This window comes from Bombyx mandarina, chromosome 24 (assembly GCF_030267445.1).
Source record: "Bombyx mandarina strain Sakado chromosome 24, ASM3026744v2".
NCBI classification, from domain to species: domain Eukaryota; kingdom Metazoa; phylum Arthropoda; class Insecta; order Lepidoptera; family Bombycidae; genus Bombyx; species Bombyx mandarina.
Window position 1 is genome coordinate 3534592 of NC_143230.1, and position 25816 is coordinate 3560407.

Consider the following 25816-nt stretch of genomic DNA (forward strand, 5'->3'; position numbering starts at 1 on the left):
CTTTCTCGAGTCGGCGTCACTCGTGACGTAACACGTGCCATTTTTTTTGTTTTCGCTCGCTCTTTATTGCCCCATGAATCAATTGAATGCGACATTAATGTTTTACGAGTAACACACACGGTCTTATGACAAAAATATTTCTCTACACAAAATTAGGTTAGACGACAAGAATGTATACATATTTTTGTTTTAAGTAATAAATAAATGAAATTGGCTGTCAGTTTATTTCGATATTGATGTTGAGAGCTTTATAATCCGTATGATATAGCAAATGCGGTCAGTGAATGTGATAGCTCATATCGTCTTTTCGCATTATAAGTGTACAATTTCCAAAAATATTCGAAATTGAGCTAATATGCGGAATCATTTGGTATCACCAGTGTTTTTCTCATATAAATACTGTCAAAAGAGCGTAGTTTAGTTTTAGCTTTTTTTTTTGTTTACCTATATTTTGACTACTATTAACAAAATTAATACATAATTTTATCTTACTTTAAAAAAACAGATAATGTAACTGGTAAAAGTTAAAAAATAAATGTTGCAAAGATGATTATAATATTAAAAACTAGCGGACCCGGCGAACTTTGCTCCGCCACACGGTTTGTTTCAAACACATCAACCAGTCAATTTCAAAATTCTTCTATAACTAAAGGTCCCGCAGTAGCCGAAATTCGACTATAATTAATTGGAATTGTAAGTTTGTACACTATTACCATTATATTTTATACTTCTATAATCACAAATTTCGCCAAGACTACACTATAAAAAATATTAACAGAGACAAACAATATTTAATCTATTCTCAATTTGACAACAGACGTCAAGAAGTTTGACAATAAATAGTATGCATGCGTGTGTGCGTCAAATACATGGTATGTAGTGTGTGTAATGTTTTCTTTATTGATTTAATGTATCTTTTATGCATTATTTAAAAAAAAATTTGCATTGTGCACTTCTTCTCTATATTCTCTATAAGTGTGGAAAATTTCATACTCCTCCGTCCGCGCAATTTTCGTAAAAAGGGATACAAAGTTTTTGCTTCACGTATTAATATATAGATTAACACAATTAACCATAGAATATATTACGTTTAGCTGTCCGTTGCGTTTTGTTATAGTTACCACGTTTTATGTCAAGTCCCACGGGAATGTGATAAAAAGTATCCTATGTCCTTCTCCTGGTTCTAAGCTACCTCCTCACCAACGCAACGCAACGCAACGCATCTTAGAAGCAATAAAAAATACAGTTCGTATAATGTTAGGAGGCAGAAAATTAGCTCGTGACGGTGTTGTGAAGTCAGAAAATGCTGTCTCAATTAGTTTTTATTGGTGCTCGGTAGTATTTTAAGCCACAGATGGAGACTGTTTTTACCGCGATGTACTTGGGTTCCGGCTTGAAGATTTTTTTTTTATTGCTTAGATGGGTGGACGAGCTCACAGCCCACCTGGTATTAAGTGCTTACTGGAGTCCATAGACATCTCCAACGTAAATATGTTCTAAGGTCTCAGTATAGTTACAACGGCTGCCCCACCCTTCAAACCGAAACGCATTACTGCTTCACGGCAGAAATAGGCAGGGTGGTGGTACCTACTCGTGCTGACTCACAAGAGGTCCTACCACCAGTAGGTAATTACGCAAATTATAATTTTGCGGGTTTGATTTTTATTACACGATATTATCCCTTCACCGTTGAAGTCAATCGTGAACATTGGTTAAGTACGTATTTCATTGGAAAAATTGGTATCCGCCTGCGGGATTCGAACACCGGTGCATCGCTACATACGAATGCACTGGACGTCTTATCCTTTAGGCCACGACGACTTCAAATAGTGAAATTGAATTAACTAGAGATCCCGCAGTAGTCGAAATTCGACTATAATTAATTGGAATTGTAAGTTTGTACACTATTATGATTGTATTTTATATTTCTATAATCACAAATTTCGCCAAGACTACACTAAAAAAATATTAAGAAAGACAAACAATATTTAATCTCAATTTGACAACAGACGTCAAGAACAAAAGTTTGGCAATAAATAGTATACATGCGTGTGTGCGTCAAATACATGGTATGTAGTGTGTGTAATGTTTTCTTTATTGATTTTATGTATCTTTTATGCATTATTTAAAAAAAATATTAGCATTGTGCACTTCTTCTCTATATTCTGTATAAGTGTAGAAAATTTCATACTCCTCCGTCCGCGCAATTTTCGTAAAAAGGGATACAAAGTTTTTGCTTCACGTATTAATATATAGATATAAAACGTAAAACAAACCATAATGTACACGGAGAGAAGTCACAAAGTTTTGCAACGTTTTACAACACAAACAAGACTAAATAACACGGTACACCCTTGCGATAAGTCAGCCCGAGACCCCTGTAATCTGGGAATCTGGGAATGACACAAATTAGTAAGTACCTATTACAGGGATGCATTAATTGGATTATGAGCGTTTTTTTTTTGTTTAATTAAATTATTATATTTTATAAAACTAACTAGCTGAGCCGGCAGACTGCGTAGTGCCTCAAACGATAAATAAAAGACCTAAACTTTTGTATAAAATAAACTTATAACAAACTAAAGGAATCCGTCCGACGGAGGACACATCAAAGGAAAAACAAAATTGTTCTTTTTATTTAATTAAGAGCATTGTTATGTTTATTTAAATCTTCTCTGAACTTCCACAAATAATTCAAGACCAAAATTAGCCAAATCGGTCCAGCCGTTCTCGAGTTTTAGCGAGACTAACGAACAGCAATTCATTTTTACATATATTGATATATAGATTAATCAATAATCAATTTATAATAATATCATCATTCTCCTGCCCTTCTCCCAGTCACCTGGGGACGGCGCAACATGTTTTCTCCTTCCATACTCCTCTATCATGTACCATTTCTTTGCTCACTCCCCTCTTACACATATCGTCTTTCACGCAATCCATCCATTTCTTCTTAGGTCTACCTCTTCCTCTATATCTTTTCACATTCATAGTTAACACTCTCTTACCAGCCTCATTTTCATTTCGTCTCATCACATGTCCATAACATTCCATACGCGCACTTCTCAACTTTTCTGTCACAGGTGCCACTTTCAGACTTCCTCTAACATAATTAATTTATCATACCATCAGTTTACGAATCGAATTAAATTCGATTATCTAAACTAGATTTTTTTTCGAAAAAGGGTTAAGAGCTAAAAATTCTCTTTCAATATTAATTACATAAATATTCGCCTTTAAATCCTAAATCACTAATACCTCAAAGTTTAGATTTATTCGGGTATAACAAAGCGTAAATTGTAATCCTTCGTCATCAATGGAATTTTAATCCTTCGTCTTCAATAAAATTCAGAGTATAAAACAAAAACCTTTCGGCAATACGAAAATCTAAATCTAACCCGAAAGGCCCAAAACTAAGAAAACAATCCAAGTATATCTTCTTTTTTCTTTAGGTGCGTACAAGATTAAGCACAAACCCTGGAAATTTGGATATTTAATAAAACACGATTTCCAAACGATTGTCGAACCAAAAATCGATTATCCGATTTTTCTGAATCCGCCCAGTGTAGTAGCCGGGCGATTTAATTGCCTTTCGCTCCCGTCCTCTTAAGGGTTTAATAACTAAATAACAAGTGAAATACAATAAACAGACCGTTTGTAATTAAATACACGATTTTGTGATCAAACGAATTTTACGGTTTTGGGTGAATTCTTTTGCACTTTTCCTTGAGTTTTTTAATGCGTTTAGCTCGACCCGGTAACTGTACGCTCTGATTATTATTAATTCTATGAAAAAATAATTTTTGAAGCTCACGCGTCATCTATGTTTGTTGTAATCCTTTAAAGAGGTATATAAAAGAGCTCCTCGATGGTACTATGACGGAAACATTACAGCAAGTATCATGACAATCGGATGAATGGTTTAGCAACGAATAAAGAACAGAATTCGTATATACAGTAATCTAATTCCCATAAAACCCTTTACATTGTAATTCATCCTCTGAAGAGCTACATTTTTATTATACATTTAAGCAGTTTAAATAAACACGTTATTAAGCGTGCTGATTACAGAAAACCGAAATAACGTATAATTTGATCTTCATTCTATCAGTCAGTAGGTATATAAGAGCGAATCATAAGTCCTTAATGCGAGTGCTGAGTTTCAAGTTCATCGGACGTTTGAAGTCTGTCAAAATTAGGGGAGAAGGGAACTGTTCCAACTCCAGTGGCGGATTAAAGGACCAGAGCGCCCTAGGCAATCACTTTATCGGCGCCCCTGTACCGGTCATAAACGGCCATCATAATACTATAAATTTTAACTAGTTGTTTTTGCAATTACGATGACGTCTTAATCGTCGATATGTAATTTTCTTTATTTATTTAAAAATTCTGAACTCGCGCGCCCCTTGTAACTACACGCCCCTAGGCACGTGCCTAGTTTGCCTTACGGATAATCCGCCTCTGTCCAACTCTATAAAAAATTTAGTTAACTTTTACGCGATCGTGAAGTTAAAAAACTCGCACTAAGCACACAGAACAATACATTGCTTTCGAGTCGATACTTCCGACCACAGAATCTATATTGCAAGGTTTGGCTGCATGACAATATTGCGTATCGACCGCCTGTCATACGGCCGGCTGGAACTAAAACCGCATTGGCGATACATTTTTCGAGCTGTTTTCGTTGGGTTTGTCGTAAATCCTTTAGCTTACATTCATAAAATTTATTTCGAACTCTATTTTTTTAAGTTTTGCATATCGACGCTTGAAAGGCAAACGTGACTAAGCGACAATAGCTGCTTTGTACATAAATGATAGGCAATAACCATATTCAATGCGCAAAAAAATATATATATCTAGGTCTATTAAAATCATTTCAATCCTACAGCTAGATTCGTTAAGATAATTTTGTTTTCAGGTATTTCAACTTTAAATTAGTCTACTGTAAAGTTCACGCATTGTTGCATAGTCACGTTTGCCTTTCAAGCGTCGATATGTTCCCTGCTAACTCTAACAATAGCCTTCGTATCATAAAGGCGAATGCAATGTTTATGGCAATGTCCTGTGTTTTTGTATCTACTGGCATAATTTATAAATTAATAGACTAGAATCTTTTTCGTATACCGTTAGAGCGCAGTAACTACGGGGCTAATGATATGTCTATTAGATTACCTAAGACCTACAATAAGTTTTATTCAGATATTGATATCTTTACAACATCCAAAACTATGTTCAAAACTGCAGTTCATAAGCTTAAGTTAAGTTAAGCTAAAGGTTTGTTATCGTTTGAATCTTTAAAATATTTACAAATTGAAAAATAATAATCTTTAAAGTATTTTGGGTGTTCTACAATTAACAATCAAAGTTCATAATCAATTTGAGCGTCCATGTAGGTCTACATTATTACACTTTATTACACTCTCACGCACTTACACACATCTACACAACACAATCAGATTCAAACTTATTCTGCAAGTTATCATTCGACAAAATTCATCTACCTATTTAACTGCCTTACCTTTACCTTAGTTGGACTACCTGTGTTCATTAATTATGTTAACATTTTTTGGAAACATAATGTGTTTCTTTAATTGGCTCATGTTTGGGAAAACATCCTCTGTACCCTGTGTCTAGTTAAATGCTGTTGAAACATTGTTGATTAAATAAATAAATAAATAGAAATTCTGAAAATTATATATAGGTAGCTGAATAACAAACAAACAATCATATATGGGAGACAAGTTGAAAGAGTGCCTAGCTGTGTGTGTGTGTGTGTGTGTGAGAGAGAGAGAGTATGCTTTATTGTACACCAAAATAAACACAAATGTAAAATATGAAATACAAAAGTACATGGGTATTATCGCTAAATGCGAACTCTTCCATACAACTATCAGGTGGAAAAGAATCACTTCAGGAAATAAATATATCGCGGTGTACTTATCGGTTGAAAAAACAATATATAAATATATTTAAACAACGTTTTAACCTTTGCCTGCGTTTGCCGCTAGTGGCGCTGTTCCAACTCCATACAAATTTGAGTTAACTTTTACGTTATCGAGAACGTTAAAAAACTCGCACTAAACACACTGTTTTAATAAAACAAACCCCTCGTCGAACACTCAACGTACCTACCTAATCCTTTAGTGGTATTCCCGAATCCCTGAAGCTTTCTAATGTAACAACCGTTCTCATATTCGGGAGTACACATACCGATTTTCTTTACTAGTAAATTTGCTCCATTGTTGCAGATTCGCTCTGAACAAAGTGAACCGGAATTTGATTGTGCTATAAATTATGCAGCGGTGTGCCGAATAGCTTCTACGGACTGCGTTTACCAACGCTTCTCACAGCACGTGCAGTTTATTCGTGGCTACAATAAAACGACTACAATAAAATCTATGTTTTTGCGAGTATTTTTCTTGTAACTCATATAGAACAGAGAAACGAAAGGGTTTTTAGATAAATACATCCTCCCTGCGTCGTATTCCTCACTGCTGAGGGTCGTGACCACCCTTTTGTATCAGCTTCGCTCGCACGATCTTTCTCCATCTATTCTCACTGGCGGTGTGGAGGGCGTTGTTAAATTTGAAATCAAGAGCCATGCGGATCTGGTCGGACCAACGTATTGGGCTGCACCCCCGAGGCCTTTATCCATCCACCTTGCCGGTCTCGAGATTTCTACCATTTATAATAAATACCTAACGGGGAACAAATCACGCACGGTCATGCGGCCCCAAATTAGTATTCCCCGTGTTAAGGGTGCCAGAGACTGACACACATGCTTATATACGTTAATTAATAATAGGTTGGGGAAAGTCTTTTAGCATTATAGTATGTATGAACTTATAATAAAATCTCTTTGGCTATACTATTTGTATCTGGCTGGTTTTGGTATCAGTAAAAGTTTAAATTTTAAAGAAGATAATTAAGATTGTTGCGGTATTTTGATCAGAAACCCCAAAATTTTTATAACAATCGGATCATGTCCCTAGCTACAAGATGGCAAAAAGTTATCGAACAAAATGGTACCTACATACTTCAGTTAAATGTAAATATACCTAGTCAGGTCATAAATTCTGTCACATGTTTAATGTAAAATAATTGAAACAAGTTCATTCATTATGTAACCATTCATATACCAAAATGAACTTAACAAAACATAGATTCTTATGACACTAAAGTTTATTCAAAATGACCTCCGTGATTTTGAATACAGGCCTTCAATCTGCGCGGCCAGTCGTCTATCGCAGCACGACCGAAGTCCATGTTAATATCGGCGGCTGCCTTAATCAAGGATGTCTTGAGTGACTCCAAATTGGGATGAGGCTTTGAGCACGCCTTTTCCTCCAAGTGTTGCCATATCTTGTAATCTAACGGATTCAAATCTGGACTGGAGGAGGGCCAGTCTTCGTGCCGGATGAAGTCCATTTCACGCGCCGCCAGCCAGTCTTGTGTGCTCTTCGCTCTATGAGCTGGCGCCGAATCTTGTTGGAATACCCAGTGCCTGTTATTGAACATGGTATGAGAAACAGGTTCCACAATATTCGTCAGGACTGTATTTTGATACACAACTGCATTCGTTTTTACACCTTTCTCACAAAAATGTACCTCTGTTAAACCCCAATAAGAAACTCCCAAACCATACCATGAGCGAGGATGGAAAATGACCTCGTTGGACACGCGGAATACGGTTGCTCGCTTCTTCACTACTTTGTGCGTACACCTTATCATTTTGTTTGTTGTAGCTCTCTTCTACGGTAAAAATTTTTTCATCCAAAAAAAGAATTTCCCGATATTTTTTTCCCGCGTACCGCTTCAACAAAGCGCGGCATCTCTTCAGTCTCAGGTCCATTAGACGAGCATTCAAACGATGTCCTGTTTTTCTGCATATGCCCGCAGCCCTAAGTCTTCATTTAACTCCCTTTTCACCGTGGTACTGCTTAACCCCATCTGAAGGGCCAACAGTTTCTGCTTACGTTTGGGATTTCTTTGAATTCGCGCCTTCACAGCTTTTATCACTGCTGGAGTCCTAACAGACCGAGGGCGACCACTTCTTGATCTGTCATCTACACTAGAGTCTTCATTGTATCGTTTGATGGTACGATAAACGAATCTTTTGGTTATATTCAAATTTTTCAGTATGTTAAAAATTTGAATTGGCGCGTAACCGCAACGATGCAACGCAATAACTGCAACACGGTCTTCTTTAAGCGTCCACTCCATATTTAAAAATGAGTAAAATTCTAAAAGTATACATTTTTATTTTCATGAACAATTCGAAATTCAAATTCAATAAACTTTTTTGTGGCCAGCATTCTAAAAGAAAAGTTTTTACTGTGTGACAATACTTATGACCTGACTAGTTATTTTGTACCGCATGTTCCATGAGGAGTGTTCTGAGGAATTGTTCGAGATGATACCAACGTCTCGTTTTTACCATCGCACCGCCCGCCACCGGAGTAGAGTTCATCCATACTACCTGGAGCCACTGCGGTCATCCACAGTGCGTTTCGAGAGATCTTTTTTGCCACATACCATCCGGCTATGGAATGAGCTCCCCTCCACGGTGTTTCCCGAGCGCTATGACATGTCCTTCTTCAAACGAGGCTTGTGGAGAGTATTAAGCGGTAGGCAGCGGCTTGGCTCTATCCCTGGCATTGCTGAAGTCCATGGGCGACGGTAACCACTCACCATCAGGTGGGCCGTATGCTCGTCTTCCTACAAAGGCAATAAAAAAAATAAAAAATAAAACCCTGAATAAAAATTCAACTATAACAAAAAAACATTTATTCAACAATAAATAATTTACGAGCTAATCTACTTGAATACACTCAACTGGGTGTACACCGTATTTGTAATTAGCTTTCACGATTCAGATTAATGTATTACATTTTCTCTTTTACGTATCTTGTTACTAGGATTTCTTGTTGTAAAGATTAGAAATAATGTTTCCTATTTTTTTTATATAATTATCATGCCCTTTGTAGCACTACATATTAGCCAATCTTAAGTCTTAGGTATCGGCAATAAGTTATTCTCTCGTTGAGATAGTGGACGCCTTCTAGTCCTGAGAAAGGATACCTACTATCTTCTGATTTTGTAATATTAAATCCAAATTGTTCCCTTCTCGACAAACCCTATAGTGTGCATGGTGCGAGTTTTTTAACGTTCTCGATAGCGTAAAAGTTAACTCAAATTCGTATGGAGTTGGAACGTGTGCCTACGTTTGCCGCTAGGGGCGCTGTTCCCACTGTACAAGCAGCCACTCTAAGTACCGCGCAGTGGACTCGCCTAAGTATATACTGAAAGCAGATGACGTCTTGTCGTTCTAACAAAATCAGTTAGTGTAAAGCAAGTAGCTGGTCATTACTGTATTTTACAGTACTTTTGGGGGGGGGAGGGGGTCTATGTTACTAAACTAGAACCGAAATACTTAATTTGGGTAAAAATCTACAGAATTGATGCTGTATTCTATGGCTAGCAGAATAAAAGCAGATATAAAGAATAATTTTTTTTGCTAAGACACATTCATCGATCCAAGATATTATACTAAATTGGAAAAATAAAACAATTATGTTCTTTGACATCACTCTTCATACTGAATTAATAGCCCTTATTGGACTAACAATAAGCAGAAGCCTAATGAAGATTATTAATAAAAACGATTATGACATCAATCACAGTAGTAGCAGCATGGACGTGTTATTTATGTAATAATTTTGAATTATTAATTATTAAAAATGTTTCCGTGAACTCTTCTTCACACCAAGTGAACTGTAAACGCATAGGCTGATTAACAACAGCAAAAATATGCCAACATGTATGCTGAGACATTGATCCTGATTTATTAATGTTTTTTATTATTAAGAAATTGCTTTTAGAGACGGTATTCCAACACGTAATCTATCCCGTAGCCTCAACATACGCTTGTACATTTGTAACTTGTTCGTTTCGAATGAAGTTTTATTTTCTTTTTCCTGTAAAAGAAAATTAGAAATATAGAACTATGCAAATCAACTATGTATGCAATGCCTAATTTGTACCAACTTACTAATGTTAATAAAGTTTATTCTTAATATTATTATTTCTGAAAAGGCAAATGTTAGAAGTAATAATTACCGGTTTCTTTAAATTTCAGTTGTTTTGCAAATGAGTATGGGGCATTCAGCATGGCTTGCAGCACATTAGCAAGGGCATGGGCATTGCCAAGGCACTGCTTATCTAACTAAATATTGGTTGTGCCTTAAGTTTTCACATACAATTTTTACCAATAGCCAGACCCAACCTCAATACTTACATAAGGAAAGAAATCTATTTCCAACAACAGAATCTCAAAGAATGTTGCAGCCACAATAACTGGTCCAGACTTTCTTTCACACACATCCAATTGCACAGCAAACTTTCCGTCTGGTAACTCTGATAGTTTCTCGAATATCGGCTTTGTAGCCTTCTTTTGACTGGACAACCGATGTAACAAGATTTCTCCAGCCCTTGTACCAATCAAAACAAAGTCCCCATAAAAGAATAGGGCAGTGATTGGTGGAAAATCCAAATACAAATGTCGATATTTGTCAGTTTCAATCTTGAATAAATTTCTTGAGTAACATACAAAGTTTTTATCATTAATTGGGCATATATGTTTTATTTGTTTTATCCATTCTGGGGGGCAGTTCAAAGGTCTCACATTGACAGTGAGATCTTTAGATATGTTTACTATTTTACCGCAGTCTGTAAATACGTGAATCGTACAATCGCTGTACTGCAATGCTTTGATATCATAATTACAGTGCAAAATCAATCTTGATGATAAATTAAGAAAACTTAAATCACATTTGTATATGTCCCGGTTATTGTAAAAATACAGTTCCTCTCCGTGTAGTACGAAATCATCAGCATAGAAGAACGCTTCAGACATATTTTCTTGATTTTCAACGGTTTTCTGAACAAAGATACCGGACTTCACTAATACAACACTGACGTGGTCGTTGTTTGCTATTTTAAGGCAGTTCTTCTCTGGAACCGCGACAGGTATATACTTTAAGTTATTCATATCGTACAGCACTACGCCTCTAGTGTCTTTTAGGGGTAGTACTCCGTAATCGATGCCTAGGGCATGGGATTTATCATTCAAACTGAATTTGTAGAATTCACGAATATTTATCTCGTACGACATAACATTCGACCAAGTTTTAATATTTTTGTATAAGTGATACCATCTAGTGTCATTTCCGCAACGTTTTCTGGCGATCCTCGAGGGATATTTGTATTCTTTTCTGCAAATTTTTTCCCATAGCAAATCCACATCGTCTATGATTTCTTTCCATTTTTTACACACTCTCCGACACTTACCTAGGGTCGTGCCATCAGTTTTAATTAGTATTTCTACGAGAGTCTCTACTGGTAGACAGTGTATATCAGTCATTTCTTTTAATAAAAGCTCAAGTATGAGTTTCAGTGAAGAGCTTTTTTAGAAAATGGTAAACGTTACATATTTTCACAATTATATTTTAAATACGTACAATGTTTATAGTACCTACTGCCTTATTAGGTAATTGATTGTTTTTTTAAAATCATATTTCAATGTTTACAATTTTATCATTTGACCGATAGACTCGTGATTTTGACGTTCATTGTCAAAATGTTGGTAGTTCTGTATTAATTCGTTCTGAAACTTAGACCGACGATTACCACTGTAACCCAGTTTCATACTTCAGTGTCGTAAACATACTTTGCTAATTACTTTTCTAATTGCTAATAATCTTCAATATTGACAGCTCTTATGAGATTTTTATATTTGATATTGTTTTTCTAAAAATAAATAAGATTTAATGATTCTGTCTAATTACTTTTCCAATTGCGAATAATCGTCAACATTGACAGCTAGGTACTATGAGATTTTTATACTTGATATTCTTTTTCTCAAAATAAATATGATTTAATGATTCTGTCTAATTACTTTTCTAATTGGTAATAATCTTCAATATTGACAGCTATTATGAGATTTTTATAATTGATTTTTGTTTTCCAAAAATAAATAAGATTTAATGATTGTGTCTCCACAGCCGTGGGGTTTGACTGGTAACTTTCCAAAACGGACCGCTGACAAAGAGTTAAATCTCGGAACAAGCATCGCACTCTAAAAAACTCACTTTAGAACAAGATTTGATCCAGCTACAAATTACACAGCGACTGTCATCTAAAATTGGAACAGTGGTTATCTAAAATTAGAGGGAAGATGCAAGCCTCAAGAGACCGCGCTGTAGCCTCGAACCACTCCGATCGCGTGCTCTAGGTATCAAAATTCGCTGTAACCAGTGTGCTTAGTGCGAGTTTTTTAACGTTCTCGATAGCGTCAAAGTTAGCCCAATTTTGTATGCAGTTGGAACAGCGCCCGTAGGCAAACGATCCCATTCCATACAAATATGAGTTAACTTTTACGTTATCGAAAACGTTAAAAAACTCGCACTAAGCACACTGATGGTTTGTCGAATGTGTAGCATCATAACCCACCTTTTCACCATCAAAAACGGCGCTAAACCAAACTTTGTATCTCTTTAAATTCTAGTATCTCTTTGATCTTAGACACTTTCATTTGTTTGTACTTGTGTTCTAGTTTTAAAAGTTTAAATTCTGACTTTGGACATTAAGATTCCGTGTCCTCTCTTCCGTCGCCGGCTTAAAGGCTTATTAAGGCGTGTGTGACAAACAAAAAAAAAACAGACAATAAACCCATCAAACAATATTTATTTCATTACAACATCTAGATTACACAATTAATATAATTGAATTAACACGAATAGGAATCATCATACAGAAATGGTACTGATCATTCATAGAGGAAAATAAAACGTCTCTCTTGGATCAAAATAAAGATGACCCGCAAAATTATTGTAACTTCTCCATCGTGTATGATCTCATTTCTTTAGGTTTTATTAGTACGTAATGTCTTTTAACTAATCACATGAAATAAATAAATCAAGAAAAACGAAATTTCTGATTCACAAGTCAGCGTAATAAAATTAGCGTAAAAAAATATGTTGCATCAACAATTTTAAATTAGTTAGTTTTATGTCATAAATATGCATCAATTCACTACACAGCAAAATTTTATTTCCCTATGTTGGTATGTTTGACTATGTAGAACTGGCCTCAAATTATATAAACTTTAACTTACGTCATCTGCAAAATTACACATAACCCCACTTAATTTCATTACAACCATTACAATGTCGATAATAAATAAAACCCCAAAAAAAAACATACATTAACATTCACTCAATCAATTTGGAAGCATTAATTTCAGTCTACAAGTAATCGCAAAAATTTTAAGTACCTACTTAGAAAACGAATTAAATATTTTTCTAAATTTCTGCAGGCGATTGAAAGAGTAAAATCAATTTATACGAACAAATAAATATGCAAAAACAAAACACATAAGTGTCATTTTCTCCACTGTTTCTCAAATTATTTCCTTTCTTTTGGTAGCTAGTATGTACTACTAAAACTACTTTTACGGTTTTATGGTATTTCAGACGATTATTTTATAAGTTTTCGTGGTCACGAAAGACTTACACGGTCGGAAATAATATGATGACAGTAAAAAAAACGCGAGGTTGTGCCGTAAAAGTATTGGTGGTAGTAAGGTCGCTACCGTTCAATAATTATTTTTATAATCAGGTAATCGCGATTATTTGTCACAATAAAAAAACAAAACACGTAAAATAAACGAACAACGTAAAATGTAACTATAAAAGTATAAAAATGCAAAAAAAATAAAAATGAGATTGAATAAAAATGATTTTCGTTTGATCAAAATATTGGGTGTTTATGTCTATTCGTGATCGGATACAGTTAAAAATGACACATATAGACATCTCAGACTGGATAAATTCAAATGGAGGCCCAAGTGAGGATATGTCAGTCTCAAAGCGACATCTGGTGGTCACCGATTAGCTCAATAAAACTTACATATAAATGTATTAATTAATACATATTATTACAATAAAAAATATAAAATTCATCCATGATTGCAGTTTATAAATTATACTTAAAACCTAATCTGGCCCATTGAATAATGCTGCCAAGTTTTACCAAAAAATTGCATGAAGCTGTTACCAGCTATTTTATTTCAAAATGTTATCAAGAGACGATTATTTACGCAAAAAAATTACTACAATTTTTTTAGACGCGATTACTAAGTCACGAACAAACTTTACTTTCACAGTGACAAGAAAAAGATTTGGTCATTTCTTTTTTATAAATATTAAACTGGGATGTTTGCTTGTTTTACGAATTATTTTATGCATTTGACAAATCGATAAATATGCCCCTTTTTTATTTGTACAATTACGTCACGCCCTCAGTGTCGTCATAAGCCGCAATGTCTTTTTGTTGTATGACAAAATAGTTTGTAAGTTTTTTTTCTGAACGAATTTATGAATATCAGATTTAGATTTCTGACATACTGTATTAAAGCTTTTTCTGAAAGTGCTTAAAGTTTCAATTACGACGATCTTTATATTTTCCTTATAGCTAGACGTGTAAGTGTCGATTTTGAAAAAACTTACATACTAATCCATTTAAGGGTATTTTGCAGAAATGAGAGCTGAATCTTATGCAAGATCAACATATATGATATAAGAGAAAGTAATATGTAATATCAAGCAACATTGAATTCACTTTTTGCATCACAAATTCTTTTTCTTATCAATGAAAGAGTAAATTTAAAATGAGCTTATAACGAATAAAACTTACATTTTGCATGTAAAAAAAAGAGTAACAGGGAGTAGTTAGTAACTTATCAACACCGTAACAATAACAATTATCACATTGAAGTATAGCTGAAAATTCACTTATCGCTTACGACTTAACATATAAGAATTTTACTAATCAATTTCACTTATCAACTACGTGCTTCGTTTAAAATCGACGAGGCGACTAGCATCGTAAAGCTCCCTATGAGGTACAAAGCTGCGGGTATCGACGATAGGAGCTTATACCTTTCCTCTGTAAAGAAAATACGAATTATCATTGTCAAATTTTGTCTAACCAAAAAATCATGAATATTATGAATCGACTTATCCATTACGCTTCCTTCAAATAGCAGTATTGGTTAATGTATCTATAAAATATATTTTTTTTTATTGCTCAGATGGGTGGACCAGCTCACAGCCCACCTGGTGTTAAGTGGTTACTGGAGCCCATAGACATGTACAACATAAATGCGCCACCCATCTTGACATATAAATTCTAAGGTCTCAGTATAGTTACAACCGCTGCCCCACCCTTCGAACCGAAACGCACCTGGTACCTACGCGTACGAGCTCACAAGAGGTCCTACCTCTAGTTACAAATTAAAATCGAAGCTTGAAAAAGAATGGGTGCTATATTATTGTGTCTACATAACTATTGTCTATATGTGTTGTCTATAAAGATGTCCGCCGTTTTTAATTTATTCGTATTAGAATTTAGTGTTTAAATTCTCGTCTCTCGTATGAATTTATTTTTTCTGGTTTTGCTCAACAATAAACAAATATTTCAACGAAAATATTGTATTTTAAAGACAAATTGCAGACATTGATACTGAGAGCAAGTATTTCTAAATACGTAAACAAATTGCATCTTATTATTATTATTATGGTGATATTTTACTACAACTATGAGCATTAGTAATTATATTAGTACAGTGTGCTTAGTGTGAATTTTTTAACGTTACCGATAGCGTAAAAGTTAATTTACATTTGTATGGAGTTGGAACGTTTGCCTACGTTTGCCGCTAGGGGCGATGTTCCAACTGCATACAAAATTGAGTTAAGTTTTACGCTATCGAAAACGTTAAAAAACTCGCACTAAGCTCACTGATATTTTCAACCTCAATAAACTAGTCTTTATTTAAAGAGTACACCTCGGATTAATTCTCACTTAAAACCCAAACAATGAAGGAATTAACAAAGATTCGTGACTAGAAAACTTTATGTCTTTTAGAAATTATGAAGATTAATATGGTTTTTGGAACGAAGTTCCTCATGGGACGATGCGGAGGGGTACCCTAACCGGGAAAAAACGTCCGTAACGTAAGATTTTTATTATTTATTTATAGTCTTAGTATAATGGCTATACAGTGTCTAATGTATAGTCTACGTGATTACGGTTATTATTATCATTCATATAAATAGCCGTTTCTTTGTATATTATTATTAAAAAAAAATTATAAATCATTGTGAATAAAACAAAGTTCATAACTTTGTTAAGTAGTTTTATTTTATCTCAATAAAAAAATCATAATAAAAAATGTATACCCGAATAATTATTTTCTTTATATCTCGAATAGAACTTAAAATTAATATTTTTTATAATAAGGAACTTCGTTCCTATCCGGTGTCCCACGACACCACACATCTTTTTTGTTTTTGTAATCAGAGTGAGAATACACTACGCTATCGTAGAACTAATCCGATGATTATAGAATGTGGGTGAATAATTGAATGAATAATTAATTAAACACATCAAGGATCTCATTAGTTTTGTCCTGTACATTGTAACATCATCTACATATATCTAACAAGTACGAAGGTAGAATTTCTATATGGTTAGTGACATATCGTCCCAATGAATTATCACATCTTTAAATTTAATTTTAATTTTATACTATGTTTCAGTATGTGTTCTTAATTTGTCTATTGTGTTGTAAATGAGTCTACGAGTGTTTTCGTGTTTTTTTTTATTCATTTCTGACTTTTCAAATTTTCGTTCACGCTTTGTTTGTGAATTGTTTTAAAATTATACAAAACATTATGATTCAATTCAATTCCATTTACCACTTGATAGAAGCAATCGTTCGCATTTAGAGGGATATAGAGAGCTGTGTTAAAATAGACGCCAATTCTCATTCCAAAACTGCTAAGTAGATATGCATGCTTTATCCATGCAAACATTCACAACCAATTACACTGGTCTTTATATATTTAATGACTCATGCAACGCATGCCAGGAGAAAAAAAAATAGGCCTGATTCAAGATAAATAACCATTTTATTCGACAAACATACTACCAGTCTTATTTTAATGTTAGTAAAGTTGAAAATACATTCTTAAGGAGAGAATTAGAAAAAAAAAAATAGTTACAACAGAAATATATCAAGGAAAAGCAATGTCAAAAAAAAAAGTAGAATACATTACAACAAAATATGTAGACAATTATTTCAAAATACATTATATAGACAGTAAATTAACAATTCATGTATGTATTTATTTGCAAAACAAAATACATTTAAGATACTTAGCTTTTTTTAACATAATCTTATTTAAAATAAATTATGCTTTAGTTATAAAAAAATAGTACAATCCTTAACAAAAATACTTAATTTGATGTTGTTGTCTTTTTCTTTTTAAACAAGCAATGTATGACCGAATCCCATGTGATTAGTAATGATAAGCTTAATACTAGTAAATTAAATCTGAATTAGAATTCTCCATTTCTTGTTCTTTATTTTTATTCCCTTAAAAACGTTTTAAACTTAAATACGCAGTCCTTCTATAATCTGCACGTAATTTCCCTAAAAAAAATGTGGTCGTATGTAGCACGCAATGGAACAACATATATCTTAACCTTTCCATCTTAAGCGATTATTTGCAATTCGATTGGTTCTTTCGAAAAAGAAAACACTAACGAACCGAGCATCAATAGCATTTCGTTCAAAAGTTATCAACACTCAAAATTTATCTATTGAATGAACGCAATACTTTTTATAGTTTATAGTATAACTTTTTATAGTATAACTAAAAAAAAATTTAAAAAAAATTCGTTAATTTATTTTTGACTTTCATATTCGCTTATAAGAATGTAAATTGATTAAAGTTAATCAAAGTGTGGCAGAAATTAAATACTGGGATAATAAATATATAAATAACTGGGAACAAATCACGCACGTTCATCCGGTTCCGAATTAGGATTCCCTGTATTTTTGATACCTGAGGCTGACATATGTATATGTAGATATATCGTGCTCCAGTAACCAGTTAACGCCAGGTGCGCTGTGAGCTCGTACACCCATATAAGCAATAAAAAAAATTTAAAATAATGTACATACGTTCAAATTATATACATATATACATAGTAGACACCCAGACAATGAGCAAACAAACCTGTTCGTCACACGAATGTTTGCCCGACGCGGGATTCGAACCCACGACCCTCGGCACAACAGTCAGACCCGCTAACTATTGCACCATCGGTGACTCGGGTCAGTCAAGTATTTCAACTACATCGTTAATTAAATCAAACTGGCACGCAGATCTGGGTATAAGGAAATAAACCCTCTACCGATAGTTACATTTGAAGGTAATATCTAATTCGATCAATTTCGATGCCCAAGAAAACTATTATTTTTTTTCTTTTTGTCAGACTTTGGGGCGTTTTCATCAGAGCAGGTAGTGGGGGAAGAGGTCGACCGAAGAAGACATGGATGGAGTGTGTGAATGACGAAATGAGAGAGAGAGGAGTGAGTGTTGAGATGACGGCTGATAAAAGAGAATGGAAGAGAAAAATTACCTGTGCCGACCCCACCTAGTGGGATAAAGGTGAGGAAAAAGAAGAAAAGGTGAGCACGAGCTCAGCCAAGAGGGATGAGAGGATCCGTCCTCATGAAACACAACTAATCGATTAAGTCACCTCAATACTTTGAAATCAAATTGATTTTCTACGGTCCCCACTAAGCTAAGTTAACTAGATTCGGCTTAAAAAAATAATAATCATACATGTCTATAAAAACCTTAGAACCGAATGCGTGTGAAATCTTTTGGCCAATTTCAAAAGACCGTATATCTCTATTGCCAATAGTAACCAGCCCGGGTCACGTGAGAATGGTCGCCAGATAGAGATAGTGAAGTGCATTATTGTCATAAAAATATTCATTACTGGTATCAGATTTAAGTTCATATTCGAGAACTCAAGGTAAAATAAAAATAAAAATTGTCTTTTTATATAACACGTCTTTAACTAATCGACTTTAAATATCTTTGTCTTTTAAAACGATTTTAATATAATACTATGCGCGAATAATCGATATACCTATTAAGGTAAATATTAACGTATATTATACTAGATAGACTATTTTTATCAATATTAATATCGATATTGATATCGATTAATAACGAAGGGTAAATTGAAATTCGCAAGTAAAAATACTGATTAGAAACGCAGTGGCATGCGTTTAATTTGAAGGCAGTATTATTAATTATACCGACTTAAAAAAAAAAGGAGTAGCTTCTCATTTTTTATGTGTTAGCCTCAGAACTTTTGTCGTGTGGTCCCATTTCAATCGATTCCATTTTTATAATACATTTTCTAATGACTTCAAATATTTTGATGATATTCGATTTTTATTTCGTTGATATCGATTTTCTTTTTGGTTAATTTTTTTGTGTTATAGGTGTATATAACAGTTTCTTGTATATATATATATATATACATATTTATTTATGTGGCAAACTGGCGTTAAGCGAACATCTGCAAATAGCTCTTATAGTATATGCTCAGTTTTTTGACTGGACATCGAATTTATGAGCTATACTCGATTTAAAAAAGTATTCTCAATCGCAAGCCACTGCAATAGCGCATCCTTATTAAATTTAGTAAAATTTATTAATACTCTCACGGGATAAAAATGTAATATACATTCAAAAAATAGTATTTGTTTTTAGTCTTTTTTAAAAATACTGTAACGAAACCGATACGATTATCGAATAATCGATTTAAAAAAAACAATAACTAGATCTCACGTCATCGATATATCGGTGAATTTATTGCATATTTTTTTCAAAATTGTCGACGGCTCCCCGGTTTTATTGCTGGCCGTCGAATCTCTAACGTTCGCATTCGATACTAAAACGTTTTCGCCTTTATGAGGTTCGACTAGAATAGGGTTGTCGTCACTATCGAATATGATTTCCGGATCGTTTTCGATTATCTCCTCTATAGTTTTCCAATCGGTCATTATCCTGCGGCGCGTGTCGCAACACCGGCACATGCCGTAATCGCACTCCTTCTTACTCATAAAATACTCGGCGTCATCCAAAATCGTCCGATCGACTTTAACGTTCTCAACGGGAACCTCAATAGGATAATCGCGGGCCGAATACTGTAGCAAATCGTCGAGGTACGCATTAACGCCCTCGTCTAGAATCGCCGTCTCGATACCTAAATCGATTTTACCGTTGTGGTCCTGCGAGTTGTTACGACTATCGATAGACGAAATCGATTCGAGACTCTTTTGGGACGCAACTATGCTCTTTCGTTTCGCCTGACCTGTCATTGTGATCGACTTCTTCGTGGTCGCCCATCCGAGGGAGCGCTGGACGGCCATCTTCCATTTCGTGTATCTGGCATCGCGATCTGTAATAACAATAATAATAATAATAATAATAAGAAAACCAAACTTACTACACGCAATAAAAACTAGCATATTATCTCATAGCTACTGTATATTACTTGGCCAAAAGCCCGTATATATAGAGGACTACCGGCTCTGTCGACAGACTGAACTGAGAAAGGGGAAACCTATTAACATAATAATAATAACTGAAAAAATACATAAATATATAGAATTAAAAGAAGATATTACCAGTTTGGAAAATGAATAAAGTATATATTGTGCCGCTGGTGCTTTCCAGCAATGGAGTCACACCAAAGTACCTTCACCACTCTATCAGGGTATTATTAAATTTACCGAAAAACATATTTTTACCATGTTTTTAGTTTTTCTTAGATCGATGGACGAGCTCACAGCCCACCTGGTGTTAAGTGGTTACTGGAGCCCATAGGCATCCACAACGTAAATGCGCCACCCACCTTGAGATATAAGTTCTAAGGCCTCAAGTATAGTTACAACGGCTGCCCCATCCTTCAAACCGAAACGCATTACTGCTTCACGGCAGAAATAGGCAGGGTGCTAGTACCCACCCGCGCGGACTCACAAGAGGTCCTACCACCAGTAAACTTCCTTCCTTCTTGATTCTACTGTTTCTTATTACCAATAACAACCTCAACTAGTTCTTGATAATGGTCATGTTACACTTTACTAGGATCGATCTATTACCACGGATAGGTATATTGTTGCCAATAGGCTTGATATTGTGATAATAGATCCGGTCTGCGCATCGAGCAGTGTTGGTTGATGTCACCATTCCTCATGACGAGAAACTCGTCAAAGCAGAAAAGGACAAATTAATAAAATATTTAGACCTAGCCCACAAGACCACCGCCATGTGGCATGTTGATTCAAGCATCATTGTTCTAATAGTTGTGTCGGTACACGGTTTGATAGTGAAAAGTTTCGAACAACATCTTAAGAAAATTTCATTATCCAGCTGGATTAGGGGCCTAATACAGAATACAGAATCCTTGATACTGCGCGCATTGTGAGGAGGTTTCTCACTCTGGAGTCCTAACTACTGGTTGCTTGTGTAGTAGACACCGCCATCTGCGGCAATCTATTTTTATATAGTGTTTGTTTTTTAATACCTTTTTAAAAAAAAAATTGTTTAATTAATAAGATTTGAAATAAATATAGATGAGAGAGAGAGAGAGTGAGAGAGTGAGAGAGAGAGTGAGAGAGAGAGTGAGAGAGAGTGAGTGAGAGAGAGAGTGAGTGAGAGAGAGAGTGAGAGAGAGAGAGTGAGAGAGTGAGAGAGAGAGAGAGAGAGAGAATACACTTTATTGCAGACCAATACACAATTGTACAAACCATTTGTACACACCAATACAATAAAATAAAACAGTCAAAAAGCAGATACGTTTGTACAATAGGCGGTCTTATCGCTAAAAGCAATCTCTTCCATACAACTGTTTAATTTACAGAAATTCTGGAAAATTTAAAAATATTGCAGGTATGTTGTGGTATACTATAGACAATAAATTATTATAGAAAATAAATATCATAGATTATAATAATAATATCATTTATTTATTTCTCTCTTAATGGGTAATGGAAATTAATTTTAAAACTTATTTTGTTAGTCTTTCAAAGAGCTGAAGTCTGTACTATATTCAAAGACCTGTATTACTGATATCCAGGATGTCTGCTTCTTAGGATAGATTTGGTTAGGTTATGTCGTGAGTAGATGTCGCGGGCTAGTGTCGAGAGATCATTAAGTGTCATCATTTAATTAACTCATTGTGCGAATAAATAATAAAGTGTTAATTAATTTAGGCAGACTAGAGCAGTCGAGCTCGCGCCGCGTCTCATGAGGAGTAGGCACGCCTCAAACGAATCCCGTGAATAATTTTCATTTCGAAATTTGTCTTCAAAGTGGTTTTAAGTTAAGAGTGCATAACGAATGAATATAATATTAATATGTCGAGCCGGAGGTATTCTAGTATATTATTATGTATAGTATTTATTATAGTTTTTCTAATGTATGACACGGCGATGTAACGCTAAAACTGATGTCGGCGTCGCACGAGGTCATTGACCCTGCGTGTCGAACGCCTTTAAATTTTGTTATTGATTGATTTAAAAAAAAATTTTAACGTCAGTAATCCACTAGCCATCAATTTACACTCGACATATTTATTTATTGAGTGTTCGTCCGATGAACGATATTCGACCGTAATTATTAACACTTAAGATTTGCATTCAGTTAACATATTAACTATTTACTCTTTTATTGAATTTCCTGACACTTGAATAAAAGAAGAAAATTGTACTTTACTGTTATATCCTTATCCTACTTATATACATATAAATACTGTAAAGATAATCTAACTTTCGATATAAAAACAAATTGAAAAAACAGTGATTATCCTCATACCATCATCGGTCGTGGTCGGCAGGAAGGTGTCGGCGTGGGTGGCGTGATGCTTCCACTTGTCGCAGCTCCACACGCCCACCGAGTGGCCCGCCACGATGCCCACGCCCAGAGCGGACATGTCCCACGACTGGGCGCGCACTGGACAACACAAACAAACAAGTCAGTTATGATGAAATGAGAATACCGGCAATATAGACGAAGTCAATTTAATATGCATTTTTGAGGGTATAATAAAATGAGAATATCTATACATATAAATAAAATTGGAGTGTCTGTTTCTAATATTGAAATAACCACTTTTTACTACATGCATATGAATATATCTACGGTACATACAACAAAATAACATTTTTTACAATTTTTGTCTGTCTGTCTGTCCGTCTGTTTGTTCCGGCTAATCTCTGGAACGGCTGGACCGATTTTGACGAGACTTTCACTGATATGTAGCTGATGATATAAGGAGTAATTTAGGCTACTTTTTTGGACTAGCTTCGCCCCGCGGCGTCATCCGCGGTACGACAATAAACGCGAGTAGGTAACATCGCGGGACTCAGCTTTCAATAATGAAATTTAATGTTTCCGAAGCGAAGCGAGGGCGGGTCGCTTGAGAATATCATCAATATAGACGAAGTCAATTATGCATTATTGAGGGTACCTCGAAAAATTACAAGTCAGATCTAAATAAAGAGACACAATTTAAATGGGACCACAAGAGACGCGTCAACTTTCAAGCAAACAAAATCGGTATATTTTTCATTTGTTTTTTTAATATGTATTTTTTTATTGCTTAGATGGATAGACGAGCTCACAGCCCACCTGGTGTGAAGTTGTTACCGGAGCCCATAGACATCTACGACGTAAATGCGCCACCCACCTTGAGATATTTGTTCTAAGGTCTCGGTATAGTTACAACGGCTGCCCCACCCTTCAAACCGAAACGCAGTACTGCTTCACGGCAGAAATACGCAAGGTGGTGGTACCTACCCGCGCGGACTCATAAGAGGTCCTACCACCAGTAATAATTACGAAAATAAAAAATTTGCGAGTTTGATTTTTATTACACGATTCATCTAGGAGATTGCATGCAGCAGAGATGCGAATGTTGCGATGGATGTGTGGAGTAATGAAAATTGATAGAATACGGAATGAATATGTTAGAGGAAGTCTGAAAGTGGCACCTGTGACAGAGAAGCTGAGAAGTGCGCCTTTGGGATGGTATGGACATATGTTGAGACAAAATGAAAATGAGGTTGGTAAAGAGTGTTAACTATGAATGTGGAAGGATATAGAGGAAGAGGTAGACCTAAGAAGAAATGGATGGATTGCGTGAAAGATGATATGGGTAAGAGGGGAGTGAGCGACGAAATGGTATATGATAGAGGAGTATGGAAGGAGAAAACATGTTGCGCCGACCCCAGGTGACTGGGAGAAGGGCAGGATAATGATGATATTATTCCCCAATGGCGGAAGTCGGATACTCACAAACCGGTATACCGGTGAGGTCCGCCTGTAGCTGCATCAGCAGATCGTTCGAGGACATCTTCCCGTCCACGTGGAGCTTCGACAGGGGCATCCCGCAGTCCTTGTTCATCGCTTCCAGGATGTCCCTGTAACGTGACGAGACATTAACCGACCGAGCTGGCGACTCTCGCCTGGTAGTCGACCTCAACAGGACTGATCATTCATCATCATTATCCTGCCCTTCTCCCAGTCACCTGGGGTCGGCGCAACATGTTTTCTCTTTCCATACTCCTGTTATTTTTTCTCGCTCTTTGTTCCCCCTACCTATTCTGATAGCCTTGAGAGGCTATTTCAGCTTCGCCCTAACGTGTAGGTGAGCTCACGGGGCTCAAACCGGAGTGGCCCTAGCAAGAGCTTCTTCGCTCACTCCCCTCTTACACATATCGTCTTTCTATCATTTCTTCTTAGGTCTACCTCTTCCTCTAAAGCCTTCCATATTCATATTTAAAGCTCTCTTACCAAGCCCCATAGTCATTTCATTCCTTCATCTCTGTCACTCAGATTAAATTCATATTGCGATGTCCATGGTATTGCACCGGTGACCGGTTATTAGAAAAAAAAAAGCACAATTTGTAATAGAAGCACTGACCTAGTCTGAAAGCACACCGCTTCCAACCCGGCCCGTATTATGTGATTCTTCGTCGTGAAGGCGGTCAGGCCGCAGATAATACTGAAACAGAAAACGACTTCGCTATCCATTGCGGCCTGACAGTGGGAATGGTTACGTTCTAAGAAGTGTCAAAAGGGACTTCGTAGATTGGAATAGAGTATAGTCAGAAACACAGAAGCTCATAATCCGAAGAGACTTTTTGGCGGGAACGCGAGGAGTCAAGTTGTGTGATTTGTTTTATTTTGTCTATTTAGTGTTTCTTCAGGTTTAAATGTGTAATAACGGTGGTTTATTAACTGTTTAGTATAACTGTGAAAGTGCACAAACGTGGGAAAATGAAACAAAGCCGTTGAACGTAACTTCTCGGGATCCTCCAAAAAGTCAGTAAGTGACCACCATTTTACTGAGATTATATTTCATCCCATATCATATCATCTAATTTCATTTAATTTCATCCCAGTTGATTAATGTCTCAAATTGATCAACTTCATTTCATTTCACTAAATATTATCATTTTTCATATGAATAAGAATATACATTTAACGGCCGTCTGGTGTAGTGGTAAGTGACATGGCCACTACATAAGGGGGGTCACGGGTTCGAATCCCGCGAAGGAAAGATATTTATATGATAATTATAAAATGTTTTTTCCACGGTTATGGATGTATATTAAATATATTATTATGTATGTGTATAACAAAAATCTTACATTTATTTCCGTTATCTGGTACCTGTAACACAAGTTCTTTACGAACTTAGCACGGGACCAGTTATGTGGCGTGATTGTTAGTAATTTTTTTTTTATTTACATTAAAATAAGGCGTGACCTTAGTTACCAGGTCATAAAATGCCTTAAAAAAAACATAAGTCGAAC

General features: G+C 35.4%; 2 protein-coding genes across 9 annotated transcripts in view; both read right to left on the bottom strand.

Annotated features, from left to right (window-relative positions):
* Nucleotides 1-8767: 8767 nt before the first annotated feature.
* Nucleotides 8768-11665, bottom strand: LOC114250656 (uncharacterized). The gene is made up of 2 exons (XM_028184624.2): nt 10301-11665; nt 8768-9980 (listed from the first exon to the last, which is right to left on the bottom strand). Exons 1-2 carry the CDS (start codon nt 11423-11425, stop codon nt 9867-9869), a joined length of 1239 nt encoding a protein of 412 aa, XP_028040425.2. The 5' UTR covers nt 11426-11665; the 3' UTR covers nt 8768-9866.
* A 1062-nt stretch (nt 11666-12727) lies between these two features.
* Nucleotides 12728-25816, bottom strand: part of Gk2 (Glycerol kinase 2) — a 48328-nt gene continuing 35239 nt past the window's right edge. For 4 of the 8 annotated variants that reach the window (XM_089738200.1, XM_089738197.1, XM_089738198.1 and 1 more), the window contains exons 10-14: nt 24922-25002; nt 24294-24418; nt 22812-22949; nt 20308-20394; nt 12728-15009 (exon numbers count right to left, since the gene is read on the bottom strand). In XM_089738200.1, the coding sequence (XP_089594326.1) occupies nt 14906-15009; nt 20308-20394; nt 22812-22949; nt 24294-24418; nt 24922-25002 (535 nt within the window). In that variant the 3' untranslated portion in view covers nt 12728-14905. Of the gene's footprint in view, nt 15010-19400; nt 20395-22811; nt 22950-24293; nt 24419-24921; nt 25003-25816 lie in introns of those variants that run through there. The other 4 variants (XM_089738196.1, XM_089738191.1, XM_089738194.1 and 1 more) reach the window with 1 other exon arrangement.

What these genes read in the sequence shown, in the direction of transcription:
- LOC114250656 (XM_028184624.2), bottom strand. Translation starts at nt 11,425, where the DNA reads ATGACTGATATACACTGTCTACCAGTAGAGACTCTCGTAGAAATACTA. An exon ending in AAATAGATTTCTTTCCTTAT is followed by an intron (nt 9,981 to 10,300) that starts GTAAGTATTGAG and finishes TTTCTTTTACAG; the next exon opens with GAAAAAGAAAATAAAACTTC.